This window comes from Argiope bruennichi, chromosome 3 (assembly GCF_947563725.1).
Source record: "Argiope bruennichi chromosome 3, qqArgBrue1.1, whole genome shotgun sequence".
In the NCBI taxonomy this organism is placed as follows: Eukaryota; Metazoa; Arthropoda; class Arachnida; order Araneae; family Araneidae; genus Argiope; species Argiope bruennichi.
The window spans coordinates 33,620,895-33,643,675 of record NC_079153.1 but is presented as its reverse complement, the minus strand read 5'-3'; the positions used below and the strand labels follow the sequence as shown (position 1 = coordinate 33,643,675).

At 26.9% G+C, this 22,781-nt stretch overlaps 1 protein-coding gene across 13 annotated transcripts in view; it reads right to left on the bottom strand.

The window, feature by feature from the left end:
- The window catches only part of LOC129964285 (bromodomain adjacent to zinc finger domain protein 2B-like), a 114,832-nt gene that overhangs the window by 49,756 nt on the left and 42,295 nt on the right, over positions 1 to 22,781 (bottom strand). For 7 of the 13 annotated variants that reach the window (XM_056079047.1, XM_056079040.1, XM_056079048.1 and 4 more), the window contains exons 2-4: positions 7,897 to 7,939; positions 7,204 to 7,289; positions 928 to 1,158 (exon numbers count right to left, since the gene is read on the bottom strand). In XM_056079047.1, coding sequence (XP_055935022.1) covers positions 928 to 1,158; positions 7,204 to 7,270 — 298 coding nt within the window. In that variant the 5' untranslated portion in view covers positions 7,271 to 7,289; positions 7,897 to 7,939. Of the gene's footprint in view, positions 1 to 927; positions 1,159 to 7,203; positions 7,302 to 7,896; positions 7,940 to 16,686; positions 16,812 to 22,781 lie in introns of those variants that run through there. The other 6 variants (XM_056079041.1, XM_056079045.1, XM_056079050.1 and 3 more) reach the window with 4 other exon arrangements.

Here is a 22,781-nt window from a genome sequence, read left to right as displayed (position 1 = left end):
AGGATTATATAAATAAATAATTTACAAATAAGGAAAACTGATACTAACAAATTTTGTTTTGTTTTTGGACAGTATCATCTCTTTAACATTAATATTTATTAGTATGAGCTTTAGTATGTTTATTTGTATTTTATATATATATGTAATCATAATTTAGTAGTTGTGTGGCCAAATAGAAGAAATGTTTAGAATTTAATTTTACTTTATTTCTTCATGGAAGGCACAATATGTACAAGAAACGAACTATAATAAAAGCTATATTAAATCACGACACAAGAATTTTCCCCTTCAGTGAATTTACTATAATAAGTGGTGTTTTTTTTTTTTTTTTTTTTTTTTTGACAGACTGCAAGTGTGTGTTAAAAGTAATTTAATAAAAAGTATGGACTAGATCTGGAAATAAGAAACTATTTCCAGATCCAGGTTCTAAGAAAAATTAGAATGAAATTAATATGGGCTAAATTATGAAAAAAATTTGGAAATTAATTAAGATTTAAATTAGATTTTAAAATATCATTATATATATATATGCAAAATAATGCAGAGGCATGCGAGGATTTATAATAGGGAAAATCTTTTATCAAATATCTTTCCATTTCACAGCAAAATTCTATATGAAATGTGAAATATTTCCACTTAAATTAACCATTTCCTGCATTATTTTACATAAATTGACAAAATCAAAACATTAATTCATAAATAAACAAGTTCTATTATTGAGATATATTATTTTCAATTCTAATTCAAGTAATCAATTTAATTGTTGTCAGAAGGAATCAAAATATAACCTTTAGATGGTATCAAAGGGAGAAAATTATTACTGCACATGCTAAAAGCATTCAGCTTTTAAATTAATTTGGCAAATAGATTTGACTCATAGAGAGAATTTCAGAAAAAGATAGAAATAAAGCAGAGTTCATGTTATACCTGAAGAAGATGCAAGAGATGAGAGAGCATCAGAAGCTGAGTGATGCATGATGGGCGAGCAAATTTTACTACTGCCTGATGGTGAGGTACTGTCAGAGTTTGAAGAAGGTGGAGGTATGAGAACTGCATTTCTTCCCAGGACTGAGAAAGCACTTGGAGAATGAGCTAAATGAGGTAAAGGAGACTGAACAGGAGTCGGAGACTGAGAGCTGAATATTGTAGAAGAAGGAGCTGTGTTAAGAGGACAGAAGAAAGTTAGAAAGGCAAAGAGGAAGAAAAACAGTATATTAGGTAGTTTTTTTTCTTTAAATATTTGGATAAGAAAGAATATGCTTACAAAAATAAGACCAGAAGAATTATAAGTAAATTAGCATTAATGTTTGAACTTTCCAAATAACAAAGACATGAAAATATGAAGAATGGGTTTTATTCTAAACAATTAGCAAACAATTTATTCTAAACAATTAGCCTCATGGAACTAACAAATATTTCTTTACACATTTTCTTAAATATCAAAGGTGACAGAAATTCTAATTTATAAAAAATTACTAATTTAGCAATGTTCATTTTCAAAATCCAGTTCTTGGAATAGAATGCAATTAAATTATAATATCTGGCATCTTAGTAGGTTAAAAGACAAATAATTCCCTTGAAAATTAATATGCAAAAAAAATATTTTTTTTTTTTTTTTTTAATATGGCATAAAGAGACTTTTTTCTGTTGATTAATGGCATGAATAGGTATCTAAAATGTATTTCAGATTGATTTCAAAACTGATCTTATCAGTTCTTTAGAATACCTGAGTATATAAAAAGAATAACTGTACATATACTGAAAGGATTCAGTATATATACTTTCCAAAACTAAAAAGATATCCAGACTATATCAAATAGTCTTCATTTTCAGCTATTATCTTGGATTTGAATTAAATATTCCAGATTAAGGAATATTTCAGAATTCTGTTCCAATTTGTATCAGTATATATTTTTAACAAATAACTAGATTTAATTTTTAAAAAAGTAGTACCAGGAAAATTTTGATTCTTAACTTCTACTGAAAAAATATAGTCCCCGAAATATGATCCCAAGTGCATGATTCTATTTGAAAGTATATATATATCATTTTTTAATTGTTTTTTAAAATTGTTTTATAATTTTTTTTTCTTTTAGTTGAAAAAAAAACTTTTCTTTAGTTGAAAAAAGTTTAAAATACCAAATCATCTTTAACTTTTTAGTACTTTGAATATTATAATATATTCAATTCAGTTATTTTTATGAATCATACATTATTAATGAAGAAAGAATATATCTAGAGAGTAAAATAAGCTATTTGAGAAAAGGCAGAAAAGGCTATTTGAGAAAAGGCAGGTAATGAATTGAATTTAAATTACTATTTAGGTATTTATTCCAAATTGAAGTAGGGAAGTGCTTTCAGTCAAACATAATACAGATTTCTCGGCATTTAATACCATACTCTATACAACTACAATCAAACTAGGTTCAAATATATACGAAACTGAAGCTCAGAAAATTTAGACAAAACCCATTTTTTCAAGCTCAAACTGAAACACCGCATAATTTTCATCAGGAAGATTGTGTTAATAGTGCAATCTCTTAATTTTAATGATAGACATATTTTGTTAGAACATTTACATTGGAAAAGCATGCAACACAAAGAATTATCTGTGCTCCACACACTGATAATTACACTAATATCCACTGCATAAAATATAATTTATTAAGCACAATGTTGCTGTTGGAACTTACTAGGAACTAAAATATTCTTGGCATTCATTTCTGTATATCTTGAAAATAAATATTTTATCAGGAAAATAGATAAAACAATTAGAAATACTAAAATAAAAATAAGTTTGAACAAAACAGAAAAGTCAGAATTATTTAGCAACAACAATAAATATAAAATATTTTTAATCAACAATTAAAACTTAAATATACCTTTAAAATAAAAACAAAATTATTAATTTAGAAGACGATCACATAAAAGAGGTACAGAATAATGAAAAATAAATACAAATGAGCATGTTTACATCTAATTGGATGTTTTCATAAAAAAAATATATTTATACAAAAGGGGAAAAAAAGCTTAATAATACATAGAAAAATATAAATTTTTTTTAATCTTTAAAAAAAATCTTTATACAGAACACTTCTTTTACTAAGCAAATAACGCCAATTGTGCAACAAAATCTTCTCTATACAGCACTTTTTATTCAAATGCATACATAACCATATACAAAAGAGAGTGAAACTCAAATACTAATATAAACCAAGTAAAACAAAATTTTAATTTATATGCGACACAAACACAAAAATAATTTTCAATACTATTTTTGCAAATAGAAAATATAAATTCAAACATCCTAACTTTAATGAATTTCATCTACAAATCTCAACAACATTGAATTTCAGTTACTTCTATTTCCTTATAATCAAGTAGTACTTCAAATATTGTTAGTCAACGGATTCTAAAAGCCTCCACAATTTTGCACATGCGTTAAGATGGGTTTAATTTTACAAAATAGGGGTGAGAACAGAGCTGAAAGGAGATGTTCATACTTAACAATAAAGTTAATTCTGGAAATGCACACATTCCTCCAAGTCTCACCCCTAATGAGATAGAATCTTCGAAAAGTAGTATCCTCAGGATACTGAAACGAACAGTATATGAAGAAGCTGTAGAAACTTTTTAACATGAATTTAAATTTTTGAGACATGATTTGAAATTCAGTTCCAAGACTTAAAAATTTTTGCCGTTGAGGAGATTGTGGTTTATTATTATTAATTATTCAAAATTACTAATTTATAAATTTCAGCTACAAAACTTTTACAAAAAATTTTGTTTCTTATTGAATATTGTTATGTTTGATACAATGATATTTGCAGTGGATGATGAGTTTGCCACTCCTGAAGTCATATGCATGCAAGTAATGTTAATATTTATATCGGAAAATAATACTCATAAGAATACACAAGAATCACACCATGCAACAAAAATAAATGAATTTCTCATCAAATTTCAAGATATAGGACAAATGGAAGGGGGAACTAGTAGGTATTATCTACTTTTATTTTTATTATTTTTAAATTATGTCTTAAATTTTAAAGAAAAAATAAATGACAAATAAGTTATTGACTTAATATTAAATGAAAAGTAGATAGAGTGGAAGGAGCAGGGTAGTGAAAATTTTATAAATTCATGGTTATTAAAATTGTATACAAGCCAAAAAAATTTAACATGTTAAAAAATCAAAACACACATCAAATGAAAATAAAAACAAAATACAATTTCAAACTTTAAAAAAACAGAGAATACATCCAATAGTAAAATCAATTTCCATACATTAATAACAAAACTGATGTACATTAAACTCCTTTAATGAAGTACAGAATTCAAGTAATTATTTAATTCACATAATTTAATAAGAAAAAGAAATAGTGTTGAAGCCCAAATTAAATAAATATGAAATGAATAAACAATAATATAAATAACAGCTATTATATTCCTATACAAAAATCAGAATATTATATAAATATAAAAAAATACACAGCTAATTTTCAGAAAAAAAGAAATTAGATAATTTGAAGAAATATCATTGAAAAAATTCTATATTACAAAAGGGGGTGGGCATTAAATGTATTGATAAACCAATGAAATAAATGGTATATGAATGATAAAAATTTAACTAACCACATTTACTAATTAAATGCAATTCTTTATTTAATTCAGCCAAAATAAAATTTGAAGAATTTCAGTATAATTTCAGAGTATAGTAGTTTATTTGCAGAGAAGGCTATTTTTATAAATAAATCTTTGTAAGTGAGTTACTTGCAATTTTATATTTGAAAAAAAAATTATAATATGAACTTCTAGAAAATGATTTTCTGTGTAATTGCGTTTACTTATTTTTATTAGGCTTTCTATCAAAAATAAATCAGAAAAAATTTCACAAATTTTGTTATTTTGCGAATTTTTTAAAAAAATATTTAAATTTATTTTTGAAATTTGCAACAAAAATTAAACTTATTTAAAAAAAATTGATATAGTTATAAATACTCTTCTTATTAATTTAACATATTTTTTTTAATATTTGCGAAATATAAAACAATAAAAGGTCATTTAATCTGCTAATATTTACCAATTTTAATTTTTAAAATTGCATTAAATGCGTCTAAGTGAGTAGTCAAATATTCAAACTATTTCTTTAAAAATAAAATATTGGAATCCACAATTAAATTATGAATAAAGAATTGATTTTATGAACATTCTGGAAAACCTATATTATAGAAAGAAAAGTCTGTTTTACTTTCAATGGGAAAAATTAAATAAACCTAATTTCTATCAATAATCATATTCATTTTAATAAATAAAATTTAAGAAAAATGACCACACTTAAAAAAAAAAATATTCCAATTCTAAGTCTGGTTTCAGATATTTTCATAATTATTTACATTGCCTTAGTTATTAACAGTATTACTAAAAGCTAAATGAATTATTTATTAAATTATATAAAATTACATTTGGCCCAGAGAACTTTTAAAATTAATAAATTTAAGTAGGTACTTAACACAACAGCAAAGGTATTCAATACGAGAGATGTCCTACTAGTTCAATTATTTGCTGCTAAGTAACCTTAACATCACAAAACAAGAATAACCTATTACTTAATACAGAGGAGTAATATGGCTGTACCATTTTGCTTAATAATGCATACCACTTTAAAACACACAATTATTTTTCTTACCGTACATATTCTCTTACCATTTGATTTTATGCATGAATATTTTCATAAAATATAAAAACGTTGCAAATGGTTTTATTTGTTTATTTATTTATTTTCATTAATTCATAATGATCAAAGGTTTTCTCAGCAATATATATAACAAGCCTCACAAATTAAACATCTCAGTAAATAAAAAGTGTCTTTTTTTTTTTGTCATCAAAAATTTTTTTTAAAGCCTGCCCCATTTTCAGAAGCAAAATTATAATAAATGCAACTGAATAAAATGATCAAATGAATAAAATCATGGAAAAAATTATGCAAAAGCTACTACTATTCTAATGAGTGAAATGATAGGAAGAATAGAAGGTTATAATTTTCACACACAAAACACAATAATTTGCTTATTAATCAATGCATTGGAAAATTATAATTATTTCTCATTAAACATTATTAACAAATTATCATCTGAAATGTACCTGAGCATAGTTCTTTCATTGGTTTCAAATAATGGAATATCTACATATAATAAAGGCACCAATGGGGGGAGGGGGCAAATGAGAGAGGTAAAAGACTGTCTTGGACAATTTTAAAAATGCTATTATTAAATTAAAAGAAAAGAACTAATGAAAAATTAGTGAAATTAAAATATTTATTTCAAAGTATTCCTCTCTATCTCTAACAGAAGTTCCAAGCTTAATTATGAACCATTTATGAAGAAATATTAAGAGATTACATAATAACAAACAAATATTAAAATGAAAAAAAAAAATCCTTGACTTTCTTAAATAATTATTATGTTTTAGTAAAATATTCAATTGATTTTTAAAAATTTAATGATACAAAAATTTTGATGCTCAGGATGAAACAGCAAATCATTATAAAATTAAAATTAATCAAATTCAATTCTACAAATAATCTTTAACTCAGGAAATACTGCAGAAGCCTCAAAATTACAATAATGAAAAAAATAATAATAATTATAATTATAATGAGTTTGAGATCCAAAATATAATACATATTTTTGTTCTCATGTAATAATATAATATATATCTAATATAGTACTGCATAAAATATAATAATTATACAATTGTTTTAGCTTCATACTAAAAATTATCTAACACAAGGGGGGGGGCAAAAATGGGATGGCCCTAAATTTTTAATTGCTTCCCCTACATAACAATTCAGGAATTTTTAGCATAACAAATCTAAATTTAAAAACACTTTAAAAAATCTGCTTTTAAAGTTTACAAGAGAAGCAGCTAACTGAAATTTTTGCTGAAACGTAATCATTAATTTTTCTATGGAAATCGAAGATAATTATTAATATGAAAGAAAATTAAATATTTCTTGATTAAAATCTTATTCTAATGATGATCCTAGTAGCTATTAAGGTAAAGATACAGTAAATATACAAAAAAAAAAATTGAGAAGGGGCGCAAACTCAAATGAATGATTATAAGGGAAGAATTTGAGACAACTTACATAAAATGTTTATAAAAACCATATAATTCGTGCCACACTAGAAATTGTCTTACCTAGCAAGCTAGCTGTATCAAAAATACCCTTAGATGGGGGCCGGGGGCTTTGTTCAGCATTATCCATAACACAAGTCCAGTTTTACCTACATATGAGACTGCACGTAAACAAGATTGCATTATATAAGAAAGCACATATTAAAACCCAAAGTCATACAAGATATCAAAGATTAAATAATATTTCCCATGACTAATACCTTTAAATGATATACTAATTTTATTATTAAAAAGTTATTTTTTTATATATAATAATATCTAAATATGAAATTACATTATATCATACATTCTTAAAATGCAGTTTTATATATTGATGTATATCAATAAGATCTTAATATGAAATGCAAAATCACTACTTCAATTCAATGCAGATCAATTATAAATTAAAAATTGTTTATATTATTTAGTAAAGATAAAATATTAGTTCTTCAAAAAGATTAAGTTTTAAATCTTTTTCAATATAATAAAATAATTAGGTAGAAAATTTAATAAATTAAAGGAGATGTAACAAAAATTAAGATAATTTATTTAGTATATGCACAAAATTTAATAGTATATATAAAAGGCTTTAAACTTTAATTAAATTAATTAAAAATTAATTAAAATAAATAAATAATAATTAATTAAAAATTAACATATCCTAAAAAATTGTAACACACAAATATTTTTTAAAAAATTTAAAAAAATCGAGCATACCTGCCAGAGATATTTCTGTGCCAGCAAAATACAGCCATGAGTTCTAAAATAAAGAGAAATTACTTGTTAATGACAACAGCTAAAATTTCATTCATTTTCAAATATTTCCAACTCAAACAGAATCAACCAATGAAAAAAAAAAAATACTTATCAACCGATAAGATTCTTAAATGTTCTGACTAGTTTAAGGTTATTTTGCAACCTAAAACTAAAGATGTGGGCAGTAAACTAGACAATGAAACACTTATGTTCTTGGCAATTGGGAAACTAATGTTTTAAGTGCTATTAAATTATTAAAATAATTAAGTCTTCACTATGCAATTCTCATTATTTTATTCTTTAAATTTGTTACAAATATGTTATATTTCATAATTACAATTCAATGACGAAATAAACAAATGAATGTATGCAGGAGTGAAAATTACATGAATAATATAATAAGTAACAACTTAAACTATCCACAATAATTTCGCACAAGATTTTTTTTATACATTCAGCAAAAATTTTCATCAAGAAGAAAAAGCATTTTTTTTTAAATTTTAAATAATGAGTATTTAATTGCAAAAAGCATAAAAAAGAAGGTAATAAAGCAATTATTTTCCAACAACCACTATGCAAATTGATTAATAAGGCTAATTTGTCATTAATTTTGGCAATTCCCTTAAAATCATTTCTTTGTAGAAATTTTTTTACTCTAAGTATCTTTTACTCTAAGGTTAAATGAAATTATCTGTTGAAACTTCAAATGTAAATCTATTTATAAAAATGATCTAAGAAATTTGACTATTCAAGATCTATTAAACAAAATACATTTTTAATTATTGTCGTTATTCATTAAGAGTAGAGAATTTCATAATTATTTATTCTAATGATGTCAGTTAATATGAATTCACAACTGCTCATTAACAAATTAAAAATTAAAAATAGATTTCTAATTATAAATGATTTTATAATTAACAAATATTTACCACCATTAAATTTGATTAAAAAATGAATATAGAAATTAATGCAATATTCTATTTAATATCTATATAAATAATATAAAAAATGTTCTTAGCTACAAATAGTAGATAATTATGATTTATTTGCCCTATTTTGCTTTCCTATCTATGTGACAATCAAGCTAAACAGAGCATTTATCTTATCTATACTACGATTATCTTATCTACTTTATCTACAGTTTTAAAACATCACAAAATATTAAAATCTATATTATCGCGAAAATGCAACCTTTTAAATGCCATGCATACCAAGGATCATGACATGAATTATATTTTTAAAGGAATTATTCAAGTAATATCTAATACTGATTACATATAAATCAACTAAAAAAAATTAAGACTGTATTTTAAAATCTACTAAAAAACTACAAAAAAAAAATTCACCTTAGCATAAATACACCACTAAAAACAAAATTATGTTTTAGGATTTGAATTATTTTTTATTAATTTGAATATAGTGTGAAATAGTGAGTATTATGTGACTGAAAATTTAAGGAAATACGGTTAAAAGCGGAAATAATGTAAAAGTAAAAATTTTATGAAATCTCCATGTATAAAAAGACATTATTAATGATGTCAATACAAAAAAGAATAACATGAAAAAAAAATGTATATCTCTGTCTTTCTACAATTAAAATTTTCCAATCAAGGGGAAAAAAAATAGGTAAAACAATCAAATGTTTTCTTAGCACTTTACGGTCTTAAAATATAAATCCAAGTGAATGAAATGCAAAACTATTTTTAGAAAAGAAAAGTAAGAAATATATTAAATTCGACAAGATAATCAACTAAAAATACTCATTTAAGTAAGATTTTAGAAACTATCAATCCATCAATGAAATAGACTAAAACAAAAATTACAACCAGACTAAAACAAATTACAATCATTATTTAAAAAGTCAAAAATTCGAGGGGAACAAAAAAGAAAAGAAAAAAAAACTGAGCGGGAAAGGTTAACATAAATTAATCATTTCCTACATGGAGAGCATAAAAAAAAATGGCAGAGAAAAATTAAGATTTAATTAAAAGACGGTCACGAACGAAAAAAAATGAAGCGTATGACTGAAAATTTCATTTCGCGGTGAAACTACTCTAAAATGATTATACAACCATACCATGGCAATACCTAATTTTCACTGTAGCAGCTAGCTTAGCTACCTATTCATTTTTACTGGAAACGAGACTTCATTTTTTTGTGGCGACAGAACGCCCTCACAGGATGACACAATCGTCAGGGACGCAGGCGGAAAAGAAGAGAAAAAAAAAATTAAACCTTCCCCGGGGAAAAGCCGATAAAAGTTCCAGATTGGAAAATCGCAAAGACGCCATTTCAACGGAATATCATGGCGCAAATATGAAGAGAGAAGGAGTTTCTAAGCAAGCAAGCGGCGGACCAGCTAAAGCTAAGCAATCGATCTGGAGCAAAATACTCCAGAATTACAGCTGATATTCAAAGAGCCGTCGAGGTCGTTATGTATAAATGGATGGATTCCTGCATGCATTACGTAGCGAGGGAGAGAGAAGCAGTAGGGATATGGTGGCCTGTCTCTTTCATTACACTCACTAGAAATGAAGAGATTCCATTTTAGACGCGTCTCGCCATCGCCAAAATGGAGGAAAAGCTTTGCTGAAACAGGTCATCCTTTACCTTGCATAACTACCGAGAAGAAAATGTTAGAAAATCGTGCAACTCCTACGAGGGACGGGTTTTTTTGTTTTTTTCGTTTCCCTTTCCTATTAGATATGTAAAACGACATGGTTGGATTAAATAGGCAGTAGTCACTGAGAATGACCTTCAGGCGTCTGGCTCACACACACACAGAGGAAAAGAAAGCGCATAACGACAAACATTAAAACAAAAGACAATAACCTGGAAAGAACATCCTAGTCCCTAGCCTCTTCCCCAACCCCCTCCGCTCATGATGACTAGCAAACAGGGTATTTCTTACACAACTACTCTGATTCTTCCAGAGCGACTGAATCCGGTTAGAAAATATATCTGCCAGATTTTTTTTTTTTTTTTCCTTAAATAAATAAATACATTCCTTTTTCTTAAAAATGTAAGCGTATCGTATAATCGCCTTTCACCTTTCCATCTACTTTAAAAACATATCCTCTTTCGCATCTGTGAAATGATGTTTATGTTTCTCACTCACCCCGCTTCAAAGATACTAAGTTCAATGAAATAGTAGATTCTACAAAGCAAAGGTAACAAAAGGAAAATCACTCTAACAATAAAATAAGAAATAATTAGGATAAAAAATAGCCCAGTTATCATTTTAAAATCACATTCAGAAAAATCATACATCCCTGCTGAAAGAAAGAAACTTTAACAAATAAAAAAAAAGTTTTAAATTCATTCCAGCATTTGATAATCATACAGAAAAGCATACTTTTTTTAAACAATAATATGAACAAACATCAATAAATATTAAATTCTCGAATAACAAAAGAGTAAACAAAAATAGTGTCTAGTTGAATTACTTGTATCAAACCAATAACCGAATAAAATAATATCCTACAGAACAAGTTTATTAAATGGGTACTATAAAAAACTTCAAAGCAGCAATTTTTACAGCAAAGATCAAATGGCATGAAAATGTATTCAAAAATATACCATATCTGCACCGTCTCTAATGCATATGCATCATAAATCAATCTCATTTCCTATTGCATATTTATCCTATGTACCTCTAAAAGTGGTATGAAATCAATTAGAACTACAAAAGAGAACATGCAGATTAATGAAAATTCAGCAACTCCGATTCATTATTAAAATTAAAAAATACAGAACATATTATTAATACATTAAATTTACACATATCTGCAATTCTACTCAAGTCATACTTAACATTAATAAAAGGCAAAAATAAATATGCGGCAAGCATAGAATAAATGATATAATATATATCCAATGTAAAATACATTTTTCACAATAAATTTATATCCGTATTCCCCATTAATAAACAGAGAACAGTATTCAGTTTTTCCAATTAAAGATGTCTCACTCCATTTTGGGGCAACTTGAATTTATATCGAATAAGAAGAAAGAAAATTAAAAGGTGCTAAAGCAACAACGTAACTTTGAAAATACAGGAAGACATATTCACTTCTTTACAAATAAAAATATAAAAAATTGATCAGTCAGCCAATGAAAAAACAAAATGGGGTATCTAATGCATATCTATACGACATCTAATACAGGAAGGTACTGATATACAATGGTGATTTTTTTTAATGATTTATTCACATTATTGGCTTCTGGATTCACATTATAGGCTTTAACAATGATAAAAGAGGGTAGACTGAGTTAAAATAATAACAATAGCTAGCACGTTATATCAGGAATCAAATTCCAATCTGTTTAGCAAAAATAAAGTTCAAGTGAAAATAAGAAAAAAATATATCGAAGAAATGCTTAAGATAGAAGAGAATATTGAATCTTGGCAGATTGATTTGACCGATTTTTCTAACTAGATTGCAAATAAAATCGAAGAAATATTAAATTTGACTTGGAAAAAAATAATTGAAATGAATATAAAACGAAACTTTCAATTGAATGTTTGACCTAAATATTACTTCTGATTGAAAAGAAGGAGAAACTCATTTCCAAATTGTACCAATATTTTCGGCAAGTTTCAAAGAGTGCAAAATAATGATAAAAACAAAAGATATAATACTTCTATAACTTCTGTAACAGCATATTCAGAGATGAAGAAAATAAGGCCACTGCAGCCTTATCATTTACAATTGAATTTTCTGTAAAACTGAAAATTTAATAAAGAAATATGCAGATTTTAAAAAAATTCATGCTTAATTATTTGAATACAATTAGCATACCTAATTCAAAAAATCATGAATCCATTAAAAATAAAAACAATGAAAACAACCAAACACAAAGGTGAAAATATTTTTATATGCCAACTGTTGTAGAAGTTTTCACATTTCGGTCATAACTTTTTCGTTCAGACTGGGTTCTTTCTTTATCTTAAACGTCAATTATCTCAAATTTTTGATAAATCGAGAAGTTTAGCTCTTCATAAGTGCCAAAAGTAAAGGATCTATTGTACGCCTAAAAGAAAGCACTCAAGAACGTGAGTCTCACAAATTGCACATTAAAAGAAACGAGGATACACATATTTCAAAAAGCAAAACAAAAATAACAAAACTGCCTATGGGGAAAATGCTTGAAAGAAAATCCAAGTTTTCAACGAAAGAAAGATTTTCGAAACAGGATTTGCAAACTCGTTCAACAATAAAAAGAAATAATGTGTGTAACAGAAGATACACTAAGAAACAGGTAGTTACAGGAGTTAATTTATCGTTCGAATAGTTGAATAAAAAAATTATTCATCACGGGACAAGTTAATTTTTTTAAATGAGCGTTTAATGTCGCAATCCAATGGAACTGTAATCTTTTAGAACTCAAAAATTGATATGTTTCCATGTTTTCTAACAGTATATCCTTGGTATCCAACAGTGACTAATCAGCGTATATGCCAGCATATATGGTTTAAATACACTTTTAAAATTCTACATATATTGGGATAAATCCATGTTTTTCGACAGTATAATAGTAATCATGGTATTCAAAATGAAGAAATTTGACTAATCAGCGTATATGCCAGTATATATGGTATATATACATCTTTAAAATTTCACATATATTGGGATAAATCTATGTTTTTCGCCAGTATAACGGTATCCATGGTATCCAAAATGAAGAAACTTGACTAATCAACGTATAAGCCAGTATATACGGTATGAATACATCTTTAAAATTCCATATATGTTGGGATAAATACAAAGATCAAAAAAGTTCTTTAAAATATTGGTCAGCGAAAGAATTAATGTGACCAAAGAAAAATATGACCAAAGGCAGGACAGTAATAATAAACACTTAAATAGAATTTCAATGAGCCTGGGAAATATATATTTGAATATAACTCGAGATTTATGTTAAAATTCCTGAAATCCAACTCTAATATTGCAGAGAGATTAAAAAATTAATGAACTAAATTAATGGACGACGATGCTGCACCAATTATCGCATGAATCAACTCTAACGGCTTCATACCTCTAATCCAACAGACGCGAGATAAAGACGAAAATTCAGATAGAACGAAAAATAGCGCGAGTTGGGGGAAGGGAGGAAAGAAACGAGATAACACAATCAATACCATGCAAATATTCATCAGCGATTTCTGGTCACACGATCTGGCATGAAAGGTTGCCACACGCCTTATCCACTGGAAGCGGAGGGACGTAATCCTCAGGCTAACTATGGGCCTCAATTAAAATTACCAAAGCACCAGCCTCGCACAGACACCTTTTTCTGGAAGCATCCCTGCTAGTGAAATAATGAGACCGACGGATAAATGTGTGAGGAGGAGGAAGAATCTTTTCCGCTTTTTCAACGACTAACTCTCCCAAAAGCAGAAAAGGACGCTTTAACAAAAATCAATAACTTCAGACATCTACTCGTTTGTGGAGGTTCTTTCTTCTCCATCATTTTTTTTTAGCTCCCACCTTCCTCCTACAGTGTATCTCAAATGGCATTTCTCGCAGCTAAGAAGCTGAGATAAACACCAGCGAAGATTTGGTTCAGAGGCACCAAGAAATAAATTTTGCTGGGCGATGCACTTGGATTACTTGACTAGTAAAATTGAAGGGTTTGATTCAAATGAAGAAACGCGACTGACTGCAGAGTCAATTTTGATGGTAATTAAAACAAATGCAATTCTTTTATAAATATAAATAATTCATTTAAGATAAATATAATCAGTCTACACCAGTGCCCGCAGTATTCGAATACACCAAAAATCTTTCAAAATACATTGCATGTAGTATATAAATAATTTAAATTAGTAATAAAAATTATATTAATATTGAATACTTAATAAAAGTTCATGCATGGATTGCAGAGGGCAATAAAATCGGAGAAATGAAATTACAATGTAGATTTTTAAACGCTCAATTTCCAAACACAAATGAAACAGCTTTGGAAACGAATAAAATACAAATAAATTAGTACTATAAAAATTCATTTTAATTTAATACATCTTTACTTCCAAAAAAAAAGAGTTTAAAATTTTAAAAAAAACTGAAATTTGAACAACAAAATAGGAAAGATTCTATGATCCAAAAACTTCAACACACATATTTAGTAAAGAAATAACACAGGAATCATATCCGGATCCCGAACAATGAATGTAAATATCTCAAAGCAAGGTAGAAATATTTGAAGATCGGAAGTTTATTACGTTAAGTAAAAAAAAAAAAAAATGTGAATCGTCAAGACGATTTTACACTACTCAGTCCAAAGAACAAAGCTACTATAGTAGAGCGGATTGCAACAGAAAAAGGAAATTTTGAGAATGCTTTCCTTTATTCTTTCAAAAGTACAATTAAATAAAGAATTACTTCATTTCCAATTCAATACAATGTCTACGTTCGTTATAATCCGCTTCGCTTCAGTACGCAGGAAAAAAAATCTTTCTACAGCAAGCGTGAAAGACAGACAGAACGGAAATAACCGAAATGCTTAGAAATACGTTTTAATCAGCAATAGTTCAGAAGCTGAAAATATTAAAGCAGTCACAGAATTGTTTTTTGAAGAATAATTATCTTTAGAAATGGGAAAAATCAAGGAGAATTTTGGTTTTGGTATTAAGTAACTATCAAAATATGCTAAAAATAGCGTTAATACACTAGCATAATCTATTTTGAAGCAAATTCAACTTCACAATTTCAAAACACCAGTAACAATTGGATCTTTGAAATAAACAGAAAGTGGAATTCCACCTACCTTCGTTGAGTTTTATTGAAGAAATAGTTTACATTTATGGCTAAAAAATCACTAACTTTCAAAATCAACAGAAGGAATTTATAAACATCCTATTTTATTCTACCCCCCGAGTAAATTTTAACGTAAAATTAGTGAAGATTCATACATTCACTAATCAAGATTAAATATGGAAAAAATAGGGGGGGGGGTAATATATTTGATTCTATAAAGAGCAAATAGAACTATACAAAGTGTACGGTTTAATTTATCTTTTGTTGCAATATTGGAATGCAGCAAAAATTCTTACTCAATTTCCTAATTTATTCATTTAGTTGGTTTTGAATAAAACTCATATTACAATTAATAAAATAAAACAAACAGATCTTATTCAAACATCAATCGGCTTTTTTAGAGAGCAGCTGCAATCTGCTAAAACGCATCACACTCAAATGTCTTAAAAGTTTTTTTTTTTTTTTTTTAATTCTTTGATTTAAAATATAGTATAAACAAGAAAAAAGTTTCGAGTTTTGAATACGACATTGTTAGTTTTCGAATTAAGCAGTCCCTTAAATCTTTTATTCTAAGCTTACAATCTGCAAATACCAGATTCTCTGAATTTATCTTAAATTAAGTTACGTCTATAATCCAGAGAATTTCACCCCCCAATTAGCTTGGAGTACTGTAGTTAACTAAGTTCCACCGTAAATAAGACAGATAAAGGAATAATTCCGATTTTAGACCATTCCCATCCTTCACAATTACCTTTAATATTCAAATCTTCTCTACGATGCAAATAACGAAGAATAAAGTCTTGCTGGCCGTAGCGCAGAGAGAGATAGACAGACAGAGCCTCCCCAATTAAATTTGACCATTCAGAAACTCCATACATAACGCTGTTTCAAGTATGCATAGAATAGGAACGAGACAAATGGACACGCCGTATGAGCTCTTTGTGATCGAGAAAGGCACAGGGAGAAGGGGGCTCAATACTAAACGTGTTACCTGAATCAATCACAGTATTGCAACAGCAGAGGAAGCCTCCATCTTCGACATATTCAGAGCTTCCATTATAATCAGACCAATATGGCCGAACGGAATGTCATTTGTCGTTGGCTCAATGCGAAACGTAAACTTCGAAGATAATTTACTGGACATGGTAATGATAGTATCGATCAGCGAAACAACAACGTAAACGGGAGAGTTACACATTCAGGATTTCGAATCACAGAATTTAAGCACAGTCGGTACTCGATGGAGTTCTAATCGGAGGGCAGACAGGATTCAAAAACGATGGTTAAGATAACGAGGGCCAAGTCAGATAAGATTCCAATAATTTTTGTATCTTTCTTTCCTAACATGGGTAGTGATAAAAAGTCAAATAAAAATGCTCACACTCAAAAATAATATTCATTCGTAAATATTTTCAGCAAGTTTTTTTTTTTGTGAGTAAATCAAAATATAATTGCGTTTTTATAAATTAGCACACAAAAAATATATACAAAACATTACAAATAAAATAAATCATGAGTAAATGAATGGACATTAATAATGAACTGCAATATAAGTGAAATACGGCGAAAATTCAAAGTTAAATTATCTCAGGTTTTCAGGATTAATGGATAATATCAGATATTGTTCGTCTTGAAATCATTTACAAAAATTTTATTTCATTTCACAGATCATATCATTTCAATAATGTTTAATACTTGAGTTTTTGAAATTCTAGCATGAAACTATTTTTATAGGTTTTTAAATATAAATATGTCGGAAAATGGTAATACGATATTCATAGAAATAAATTTGAAATCAGAACTTTCCATTTAACACATTCATAAGTGAAAATAAAACATGATTGGCAATTTTCATTTTTTTTATTTGTCATCTTTCTTTTGTCATGTTTATTATCATGTTACTGTCCTTACAATAAAGTTTTTGGAGATTATGCATTTAAGATAGGGAATACGATTCCTTGCTACTACTACTAGAAACTGTTTAAAGAAATACGTGAAAAAGTCTGGTATCAATAAAAATTTATTTTAATGAAACGAAATATTGAATATTGTAATTAAGAGAACATCAATCCGCTCACGCTCTCTCTCTCTCTTTCTTTTTTTTTTTATCTAAAAAAATTAACATGCATGTTTAAAAAAACAGAAAGAACTTTTATAATGAAAAATGAACACAAAAAGATATCATACATTCAAGAAAAGATTGGAATTACATATTTAATTATAAGAATTTCGCTACAAAATTATCTACATTTCATCGAAAGAATAAAAGCCGATAAAATAATTATTTTAGAATAATAAAAATGGTCGAAATATTTAAAAGAACTGCCATGTAAATATATTTCTTTAATCAACTACAATATAAAAAAAATGCTTAAAAACTTATCCAGAGCCACCAAAAGGCAAAATAAAAAAATAATAATAAACCTAGGAGAATTTTTTTTTTATATATAAAATCAGTTAAATTAACGTTATGTTTAGAAATAAGTATAAGGACTGTTTGAGGACAGATATCGTTTATATCGCGATCGAATGACAAATGTATTTTCTTTTGAAAATACTTACATTGAACTTACATTTAAAACTTACATTGCACTATAGAAACTTATAATGCACAAGATAAACATTATTATACTACAATTACAGATTATATTAAAATTATATTTTGAATTCTTTCGCTCAAATCAGACAATACGATTTGCAATGCTGATAAGGAAAGTATTTAAAAAGCAAAACATATATTAATACTGGCAATGCAAGATCCATTCCTTGACTTTAACAGTATTGTCCTGCATAACTTCTTATCGATTAAGATTAACAGAATGAATATATAATAGTTCTAGAATATGTCATTAGAGATTGAGACAAAACTAAACTTCATAAAAGAAAATATTAACTTTGTAAATTGTTTTACTACTATTTGTAAATGTTTGATTGAAGATTTAAAATTTTACTTACAAAACAAACATAAATAAGTGATCTTGCTATGGCATACTGAGTTAAAGAGACTAAACAAAAAGAAATAAGCTAAAATTATTAATATAAATTCTTTTTTCAAATATAAAGTGAAAAATTCATTTAAAACCAACCCATATTCATTAAAATAAACTAGCCTATAAAATACTGAACAATCCATTTGAAACTTTTCGACATCTTTTAATATATTCCCAAAGATATAATCTTATCAAAACTTAATACTTATTTTAACGTTGAAATGTCTCAAAGGGATTTCCTTTTTAAAACATTCAAAAAGTCTTATTTGAATCTTTCAAATATTTTTATACTAAAAAAAAAAAAAAAAAAAAAAAAAAAAACTGTTTAGGGCCTCGTAATATTATTTTGAAGGCTTCATTCCTTTGAAAATGTCAAATCGGTAAATCAGTTCATCCCATATCTTTGGCACTATGTCCACATCAATTAAAAACCATGCATTACAATCAATGTCTCTTTTCCGGTGCTATTGCTGAAGAAATTTACGAGAATGTAAAAAGAATCAATAACAAATAATATTTCACTCAGATGTATACTTGTAGCATTTACGACTATAAATCAGTAAACTTAGAATATAATACAATTCTTCCATTGAACCGGGGTTTTGCAATTATCAATATTTTGCTAATAACTTCTAATGGAACTGTTTTACCTATTAATATCCAAATAGTAATTGTTGATGTTGAGAAGAATGCGCATTTACATCTCTGCCAATTCAATAATCTAGTGATATCATTAGAAATGATATTCAATAAAAATACCTCATAAAATAATTAAAAGATTAATAGAAGGAATTATTAATAAGTAGTTGTTTTTATTAGCCGATAGATATTTTTTTCCTAATTCAGCTTTTAATACAATCTCCAACTAATAAACATTAATTTATCATTTTCTATGTAATATTCCTGATGGAACAAGTAATTATACAGAATAGGAATTAGACTGAAAGTCTAGTAGGTGAATATGATAAATGCCTACTTAAATATTCAGCCAAATATTTTAAAGTTGAAAAGAAAGGCAAGTTTTACGTTTCGGAAACTTTTCTTCATTAACACATTTATTATATATATTTTAAAAATGCAAATCTAAAACTGTTAAATATATCATATACACTTCGCAATCAAATAATTTAAGAAAGAAATCCTTCATTGTCTAGGAAACATGTTTTAATTAATTTTATCTTTGCATTCTTCGAAACGTGCGTTTGTAAAGAAAATTAGAGGGGAAAAAATAGCAAGGTTAATAATTCATTAGCATCTCATGAATCGTATAAAATTTTTAACTTAAGCCTCACAGCCTATTGTAATTAAAACGAAATGTAAAAAATTAACAGACACTATATTTTTTAGTAGTCATAGCATTATACACACACATTATAGAAAAATAAAAGTGGTTTACGAATTTTTAACCAAACATTTTAATTTTTATAATATCGTTTTCAATTATTAATATCCATCAGCGGTTAAACTGAAGAAAAAATAAATTAAATATATAAAAAATACGAATATATGCTTTTATTTTTTATATTAATAAGCATTTATCAGTGGTTATTCCTATAATAAAAAGAGAGATAAAGTAAGAAAAAAACAGATAAGAGAAAACAGTGATGGTATTATATGATTTGCTAACATTTATTGTCATATTAATGCAATTGAATTGCCTATACTGAAAGGCGATACAGGAATAATAGGTTATTTTTAAAAACAACTGAGTTAAAAAAAAAACAGTAAAATGTCCTACGTAAATCATTTACTGATTTGTACAGGGGAAACCTTCAGCCATCAAATAAGAGTTCTTGTGCAATAAAAGCAACTTGATCTTCCTAGTAAAAAAAAAATAGATTTACAACGAAATAATGAAAAAGTAAGCATCACAAATGGATGTTACATCATTGCAGAAAATTTATACCAGAACTAAAATAAAATTGAAATCAAAATATCTGACAACCAATGTAGAAATAAATATCTTCAAAATACTATTTATAAAGAGCATAAAGTATTACTCCAGAATATACTTTAATGCATATATTTATATCATTTGTATTGTATCAAACATACAAATTAATTGTGTGCTTATGAGGATTTTACTATAATAGGAATATGCAGAAATATGCATTTCCAGAAGAAAGAAAAAAAATAACAGCAGACTCGATTTTATACTTTAGGCAGCATTTAATTTACTTATTTATTATAAGATAATGCAAATAAAATACATTCATTTTGTAAAATTAGAACTTACAACATTTAATTTTTAAAAATTAAAATAATCTTTTACAATTCAAGGCAAAAATAAAAATATTAATTATTATTATCATTATTATTCATTTTATGAATACATTTCAATAAATTCACATGTACCTCGGATTATAACACACATAAAAAATATTTAAAAAATTATATATACAAAAAAATTGATATTTTCAATTAATAAAATATTTTAATTACATAAAAAAGGGAAAATATTTTTGCATATATTTTTTTTATTAATGCGAATTTTGAGCATCAGTTATTCATCGGCATAAAAAAAATGCTTACAATATATGCAGTATATATATTTCTAATGCTAAAATGAAATTAATTTGCAGCAATTTTGTTCTAGCAAATACTTGGCATCAAAACTGAATTCTTAATTCGCATTTAACTGAATTCGTTATGATAAAATGAGTGCATACTTTTAACAAATTCAATTTTGAAAAACTTCTTTCTAAACTGATCCTGCGAATATACTTTTTATACTAAAATTTCCATTTAATACAAGAGCAATGTGTTTGAATTTATCATCTTTAGCTGTAAAAAAAGGTGTGTCTAGGTTAAAAAAAATGTAACTTTAAATTTTTATTTGAAATTGCCAATAGATATATTTTCTTGCTCGTCTACAAATTGCTATCCTTCCCACACCCTTAATTGTTCCTTGTTCTTCAATTAGATAACGCATCTAAAATCCCAGCAACTTTTGTCGCTTCCATCATTAATTCGTCAAACTCATCATCATTTTGAATAAATTCTCATTAAGAATTCATTAGCGGGCGTGGGTACGCATAAGCGCCACTTATGCAAGTGATGCTAATTTTATTTTAAAACTGTTTACAAACTAGTTTATATTTCAAAAATCATTTTATGCTATTGTTCGTTTATTATTTCTCCTTCTTCTTTAACTTATTATTATTATTATTTATTTATTTTGCCTTAACACACATAAGGTATTTAGCTTAGCCTCATTTTTAAGGAATATGTGTATAAAATTTCTTAGTACCGCTTTTTAACTCGGACAGACATTTTGAAATATCCTTTCTAAAGCGATCGAATAAATTATATTTCAAAAGTTTCTGTGACTTGATTTGACTCTCAGGTGAATGTCACAAATACGTGCTTTTTCAAGTATTCTCTCTCTCTACCAGTCAAGTAGAAGAGAGAGAGAGAGAAAAGAAAAATGGTACAAATGATGTATTTTATCAGCGTATAATAATATATAAGCAATTAGCAATATAGTTAATTCTGGGAATATAAGATAAATATATGTTGCAATTCATATTAATACTAAAAATTATACTTAAAAAACACAAAAATCGATACGCAAATAACCGAATAGTAATTTGTTTTTGTCTTTCGCGACTTGGGGTTGGCACTCCAGCGGAGGAAATTGGTACTGAAATGCATCTAAATTATCTCTTATGTGTTGAAACTGGTATTGCTTATAAAATAATATTTAGCATTATTTAATTATCGTTTCAAAAACTATGTGTTTAAATGATGGGAAAAGATCCGAATATTGTCCCGTGAATCATTTACGCAGGACTTAAAATCGAATTAAAGTCACCATGATAAGAATTAATTTGTTGTTTTGCAGAATTAAAGGCAGCAGAAGTAATATCTAGAATTGAATTCTAAAAATTTCAATAGGTCCAATAATTCAGAAATGATTTTAAGCATTCATGTAGAATCATAAATATGTGTAAAATTGAAATACACAAAATACCAAAAAGCAAATATAGAACTGGGGGGGGGGGGTTATAGACAGCTAAGAGCCTCAGGCGACCAGCAGTCTATAAACATTAACTTTCCTGGCTGTTAAACTATTAATATGGAATGCATTTGTTTA